Source organism: Silene latifolia, chromosome 10 (assembly GCF_048544455.1).
Source record: "Silene latifolia isolate original U9 population chromosome 10, ASM4854445v1, whole genome shotgun sequence".
NCBI lineage: Eukaryota > Viridiplantae > Streptophyta > Magnoliopsida > Caryophyllales > Caryophyllaceae > Silene > Silene latifolia.
In genome coordinates, this window is record NC_133535.1 from 145,437,834 (window position 1) to 145,444,274 (window position 6,441).

The following is a 6,441-nucleotide window of genomic DNA, read 5'->3' on the forward strand; positions in this document are numbered from 1 at the left end:
AAATAGATACCCCCACTTGACCTCTCACTTTAATTTTGTGAAAGGGCCACTATCCTTCTATAGCTATAGACGGATAGTGGTCGTCTATAATGAGACGGACTGCAATCAATAATTATCTATTTTCATTTAGGGTATAAGTTATTGAGATCATCCTCTAGACAAGTAGATAACTATGGATCGTGACGGAGCCATGGAGTATATTTTTAGCATTGATGGAAATAGAGTCCCGCGTCCAAAACAAAGTTGACTTAAATAGAAAACACTCAAAAAGTAGAGAAAGAAGAAGAAAGATAACGGACAATACGGAGAAACGAGTGAAACTTTATGAACCAAACCACAAACCACCATAAACACATCCCCGCTTTTTGTTAATCTCCATTCCTTTATTTCCACCATTTTTATTCTTCAAAATTCTTCAATTTTCCTAATTAAACTCATCATCATTCATTCTCTCTTTTTTCCATTTTACTTTTTCTTCTTTCTTTTTGTTTATCTCAATATTCTGCTCGATTTCGAGAGCTCTATTGCTAGAGCTCTCGATCGAGCTCCTCCTTTTTTCTTCTCCCATGTACCCTTTTTATCTTTTCCTCTTTTATTTTCTTTCTTATTTATTTCGTCTTATTTATTTCCTTTGTTTCATTGAATTGTAACATTATTTTTGAAATTACATTTGCAAGTATTAAAGAACGTATACAACTCAATGGAACAAAGAAATTTTATTATCGTTGTTATGGTTGTCGTTGTTGACATAATATGTGACCCACATTTCTCTAATACTTTTCTCTGACTGCAGGATTATTAACATTATTGAGAATTCTCAAAAGTCACCATAAACGTTTCGTTAAAGGTAATTTTTTTTTTTATTTATGCATCTTTTTGTATTTATTTAGTACTGTTTCCGTTCGAGTTAATAATTATCTTTGTTAGAAAAAGTCTCATATAAACAAAAAGAAAAATAAATAACTATTGACCTGGAGAGAATATCATATTTTTTTTATTTATGCGTCTTTTTGGAGCCCATAGTACTTAGATCAACTGGTCACAAATTGTTATACCTTACACATAAGTCTCGAGTTCAACCGCCCTAGTGGTCTGGCCTAGCTGGCTCGAATCCGGATAAAATCATATGGTATGCACCAAAAAAAAAAAAATAGTTTGAGCCTACTTGAAAGTAAAGCAATTTTATGATTTTTCGATGTATGATTAAAAAACCTACTGTGGAGATTGATCTTGGTTTTGTTAGCCATAATCTTTTAACATTGTTCATTTGAATTCCTCTACCATTATTGTTTTTTTATTTTTTTTGTTGAGAATCTATTTTTAATTTAATTTTTTGAGATGTGTGTCACTAATTTTTATTTTTATTTTTCCATCTTGAAATCTCAGTTGATTTCTTATTTGTTAGACAATCTTAAAATATCCGGTCATTGACGGTTTTAAAGGATGATTAATATGTAAGTGGGTAAAAACGCATATAATCAAATGGAACAGAGGGAATTACTCGTACTTGTTTATTGGTCTGTGAGACGTAAAAACTGGAGAAGGTAGAAAAAAGAAGGCGGCGTAGACGATTTGTTAGAGATTTTATTGCCAGCTGTCTGTTTTCAGTTTTAAATTCCAAAGTTTAGATTGCTTCATTGAGCACAATTATTAGCCTTAGATTTTATAATTGTGATGATCCTTTAATAATTTAATAATTTGGTTGAGTATACCTTACGGATAATAATTTGACTGTAATAGTAAATTTTATATGCATTACTAAAGATTCCTGAATTTAATTAGTCTTCTTAGAGTACAGTAAACTTCTCCATACAAAAAATGGAGATGGCGGCGCAACTAAGACGAGGAATATCACGACAATTCTCGACTGGATCACTCCGAAGATCGGGGAGGTTCAGTTTCAGGAGGCAATCCTCCTTAGACCCTCAACGTAACAACCTGAGATTTAGTTTTGGAAGGCAATCATCCCTTGACCCAATTCGTCGTAGACCAGCTGCTGAGGAACCATTGACTGTGGTCCCGGAGAACTTAGACGCGACAATGCAGTTGTTATTTATGGCGTGTCAGGGGGAAGTGAAGGGTGTCCAAGACTTGCTTGATGAAGGGACTGATGTTAATAGCATTGACTTGGATGGTAGGACTGCCCTGCATATTGCTGCTTGTGAGGGTCATGTTGAGGTTGTTAGGTTGTTGTTGAGTCGGAAGGCTAATATTGATGCTCGTGATCGTTGGGGTAGTACGGTAATTAACATTTCTTCACAAATACTACTTTGTTATATTTGTTGGAGTAAATGTTCCTGAGAAAGAGTTTGCAATTGTACAGGCAGCTGCTGATGCTAAATATTATGGGAATGGAGATGTCTACAATATCTTGAAGGCCCGGGGGGCAAAAGCTCCAGTATGACACGAGTTTCTTTTCCGCATTTGTTTTTCTATTGTTTTGTTTTGATGATGGATTATGAAAAACTAGACTTTCTAAAGCTTGCTTTTATGACCAAATCAGAAAACCAGGAAAACTCCAATGGCAGTGGCGAATCCTAAAGAAGTCCCAGAATATGAACTCAATCCGTTTGAGCTACAAGTTCGCAGAGCAGATGGTATTGCAAAGGCATGATCTTTTCACCCACTGTATATTACTGTAATTTTCTTTTGTATGAAGCGTATCTGTGTATTGGTATTGTTCACGTGCTCATTGAGTCGTTCCATCTTCTATTCTGCGTCTTTAAATGGTTATCGGAAACTTGCTTTGGATTTGGAACGGTGGGATTATAACAGTAAGATTATCTGTGTTGGAAATGCATAGTTACTGTGGATTCTCATTGCTTTCCTGATTTCTTGGAGGATATAAAGCTCAAAGTTTTTGTATTCGTTGCTGAATGCATCAGTTTAATCAAGCTGTAGTAAATCACTTTGTTGACGAGTCAATATCTTACTGCAGTGCTTAGTATTTAGCTTTGAGTTGATAACTTTCTAGCTAGGCTATTACCATTTTCTTAGGCAAATTATAATGTTCTCTTATTTTTATTTCCCTTGCAGGGTGTATATCAAGTCGCTAAGTGGAATGGAACCAAAGTTGCTGTAAAGATACTCGATAAAGAAAGCTATACAGACCCAGAAAGCATGTATTCCACTGACTCTTCCACTCAAGTCTTTTGTTGAATAATGGAAATTTTTGTATGCTTAGTCCTGCTTATTTGAGAAGATCTGTTCACATTTTTTTTGTCGGCAATGCCTGCTTTTCTGTTTCTGATATCCTGAAACAGCGATCATTTGTGGTGACTTTGTGTATATGGCTGTCCGTGTGCCGTTTCTTTAGTTATTCATTTCTGCCTCTAAAATGATAGCAGTGTACTGTCTGTCATTTTTGTGATAAATTTTCATTGCAGAAATGCGTTTAAATTTGAGTTGACATTACTAGAGAAGGTGCGCCATCCTAATATCATCCAGTTTGTTGGAGCCGTAACCCAAAATATCCCAATGATGATTGTCGTAGAGTACCACTCAAAGGTAAGTCGAATCGTAGGCTTGGTTTCTTACACTCTTACAGTGCTTATGTCTGCTCAAAGTGTTGCTTTGTTATTATTTTGATTAAAAGTATTATTAAATCTTTAATATGCAATTCCTGTTCTTGGGCACAAATTTGAAATGGTGGAGACGACCTTGAAATACGATTCACTGACTTTGTTTTTTGTTTTCTGCCTTGATTTCCATTAAACTAACCTTTGCTGTTACAGGGTGATTTAGGATGCTATCTTCTAAAGAAAGGGCGTCTGTCACCGTCAAAATCCTTAAGATTTGCTCTTGATATTGCAAGGTATTTGCTATTTTTAAGATTCATTCTGGAAACTTATATGACTTTGCATTAAAGAGCAGCTTTATCACAGTAATTTCACACTAACTTTTTAATGTTAGGGGTATGAATTACCTCCATGAGTGCAAACCAGATCCAGTTGTCCATTGCGATCTAATGCCCAAGTAAGAACCAAATGCAAAAGACGACTTATTAAAACCTTACGAGGATAATATTATTCTTTAATAGTTGAAAATTTGGTAAGGTGCCAGAAATATTTTGCTCGATAGTGGAGGACAACTTAAGGTTGCTGGATTTGGTCTGGTTCGATTGTCAAAAATATCAGCAGAAAAGTTTAAGCTTGCTGAGACTGACGCCTGCACTCGTCATACAAGTAAGTGCTAACAGTAAAAAAACTATCTTACTCTTCTGTCTAAACCGAACCTCTAACTGATCATAAGTTTTAAAACTTTTTAAGATAATCTTTTGGTGTTGGCAGAAGAAAATTCGGTTTGTAGTAGAAAGAAAAAGAGCTGAAGTTAATGAATTTAAGCAACTTTTTACTAGTTCAGATGAACAAATCCGTCATTTAGAGCTTGATTATGAAAAATCGTCTGTTCTGATCAGGCCTCTGATATTTACTGATGCAGGTGTGTACACAGCACCTGAACTATACAAGGATGACATATTTGATAAGACTGTGGATGCATATTCCTTCGCTGTTATTCTTTACGAGGTATTTTGTTTTTTATCTGGTTACTTTTGCATTAGTACTTTAGTACGAGCCCTAGATGATAATTTCAGGCGATCTTTTATTCAGTAGCGAATATCCTTTTATCTCATGTCTTCTCATTTATATATGGATGGCTCTTGATGTTCGACAACAATGGAATAAATATTCACTCAGAAATGCATCATAATCTGTAAATTGGATCTGGAAGTCCTGCAGATTAGGAATCCTGCCTGTTCATGTACCTATGCTCTTATTTGCCTGGAACTGCTTATTTATGGCTCACGTAGTCACGTGTTCGAATATTTTTCTTGTTTTAGATGATTGAAGGTGGTCATCCTTTTCACCCAAAGCCTACTGACGAAGTTATCAAGCTTATGTGTTTGGAAGGGAAGCGGCCACCATACAAGAAATTGAAAAATTATCCATCAGAATTAAAAGAGTAAGTTCCTTTTTTTTTGTATGAACTATATTCGGTTTTATGCCATTGTCTTCGCGTCTTTGGTTTTGGTTTTGGATTCTGATTCTGTTTTTTTTTTCCTGGATAAGCTGAGTGCTTTTGGCTTATCGTTGCATTGAATTGCCTTGTATTCAAATTCTGAGTGTACAAATTTCTGGTAATGCAAACACAGATTACTCGACGAATGTTGGAGTGCAGATCCTTCTGTTAGACCTAATTTCGCTGAGATCATCACGCGGTTGGATAGAGTAGTTACCCAAGGTTCTAAACAAGGCTGGTGGAAAGACGCCTTTAAACTTCCTTGGTTGTAAGGAAGGAAACAGACGTAATTCAACTTGGTAAGCATTTCGGCTATATATCTTAAATATTGCAAAATATACTAACACAGAGCGAAAGGGACTTTTGGTGATATAATCACATGTTATCGTTCTTGTAGGACGCAAAGAAGCGGCATATGAGAATGCAGATACCTTGTGGAAGAAGAGCATTGGAGTTATGACAATGTACTACGACAATATTTGATTAAAGCGCGTGTTGGACTAAACCTGTTACTACCATCGTCATATATCGGAGTCCTTTGCTCTTCTGCTAAATAACGTTTGTTTCATTTTGGAAAGAGCTGGAACAGTTTCTTTCCATGTAAATTGTTTACCAAATTACATAAATTGATATCGTTCCTACCCGTTAATAAGGCAGGAAATTTTATAATCTTACTACATGTTCTTCCTACTTCCCCTCGCTTTTTTTTTTTCTATGTCGCTGATTGCTGTGATTCGGAACCATAAATGATACAAACGGCTATAAGATTTATGTTTGAACGAGCACTAGTTTTGAAACCTGTGAAAAATCACGGGTCCTATGCAAATTTTCTTTTTTTATTAATACTACTTATATAAAACTGATTTTGATTTGGAAACATTGCAGAAGATAAAATAGAAGCGGCAATTTGCTACTTTTGCTTTGGAAAAACACTTTCAGAAAATTAATCTTAAAAAACAAAAACTCATTTTCAACAAATTAGGCCAAACATACTCTAAATTTCCGTTAGAAGTGTTTATACATCTATGTGACATCAATTTATTGGTCCGGATCAAATTTGCTAGACCAAGCTCTAAGACCAAATTTCAAACACAAATTCTTGTTTGTGACGGCATATATCCGTCACTCTTGAGTGACGGATATCATTTTACCTCACAAAGTACCCACTTTTTCTCTCTCTACAACACTATTCATGTGGTCCCCTTTCTCTACTAACCCATTTTGTAACCATTTTAACTCACAAAATATCCGCCACAAATGGTAACCCGTCACAAAGGAGACCAATTGAATTTCAAAATAGAAATCTATACGTAAATTTGAAGGATTGGGCCTAACAATGATAAGTTGATTATGCCTCAACCAAGCCAAAGTTATTAAATCGAAACAGTGCCACACAATGTTGTCAGGATCGGGATTCTACTT

The 6,441-nt window shown here is 35.4% G+C and overlaps 1 protein-coding gene across 3 annotated transcripts; it reads left to right on the forward strand.

Annotated features, from left to right (window-relative positions):
- The first annotated feature begins 230 nt into the window (after positions 1 to 230).
- LOC141606185 (integrin-linked protein kinase 1-like) lies at positions 231 to 5,709 on the forward strand. 3 transcript variants are annotated; one of them, XM_074425216.1, is made up of 14 exons: positions 231 to 568; positions 794 to 847; positions 1,792 to 2,241; positions 2,324 to 2,398; positions 2,504 to 2,608; positions 3,037 to 3,122; positions 3,387 to 3,507; positions 3,735 to 3,814; positions 3,913 to 3,975; positions 4,063 to 4,184; positions 4,441 to 4,526; positions 4,841 to 4,962; positions 5,153 to 5,318; positions 5,417 to 5,709. In XM_074425216.1, the coding sequence occupies exons 3-13, from the start codon at positions 1,819 to 1,821 to the stop codon at positions 5,289 to 5,291; spliced, it is 1,422 nt and encodes a 473-aa protein (XP_074281317.1). In that variant the 5' UTR covers positions 231 to 568; positions 794 to 847; positions 1,792 to 1,818; the 3' UTR covers positions 5,292 to 5,318; positions 5,417 to 5,709. The 3 variants fall into 3 exon arrangements, with proteins under 3 accessions (XP_074281317.1, XP_074281318.1, XP_074281320.1); XM_074425217.1 differs by having other exon boundaries at positions 293 to 568; positions 1,799 to 2,241; XM_074425219.1 differs by having other exon boundaries at positions 464 to 568; positions 1,783 to 2,241.
- Positions 5,710 to 6,441: the final 732 nt, after the last annotated feature.

Excerpts from the sequence above, each read along its gene's own strand:
- LOC141606185 (XM_074425216.1), top strand. The coding sequence starts at position 1,819 with ATGGAGATGGCGGCGCAACTAAGACGAGGAATATCACGACAATTCTCG. Across the intron at positions 2,399-2,503 it reads CCCGGGGGGCAAAAGCTCCA|AAAACCAGGAAAACTCCAAT; the intron begins GTATGACACGAG and ends TGACCAAATCAG. Across the intron at positions 2,609-3,036 it reads GAGCAGATGGTATTGCAAAG|GGTGTATATCAAGTCGCTAA; the intron begins GCATGATCTTTT and ends TTTCCCTTGCAG.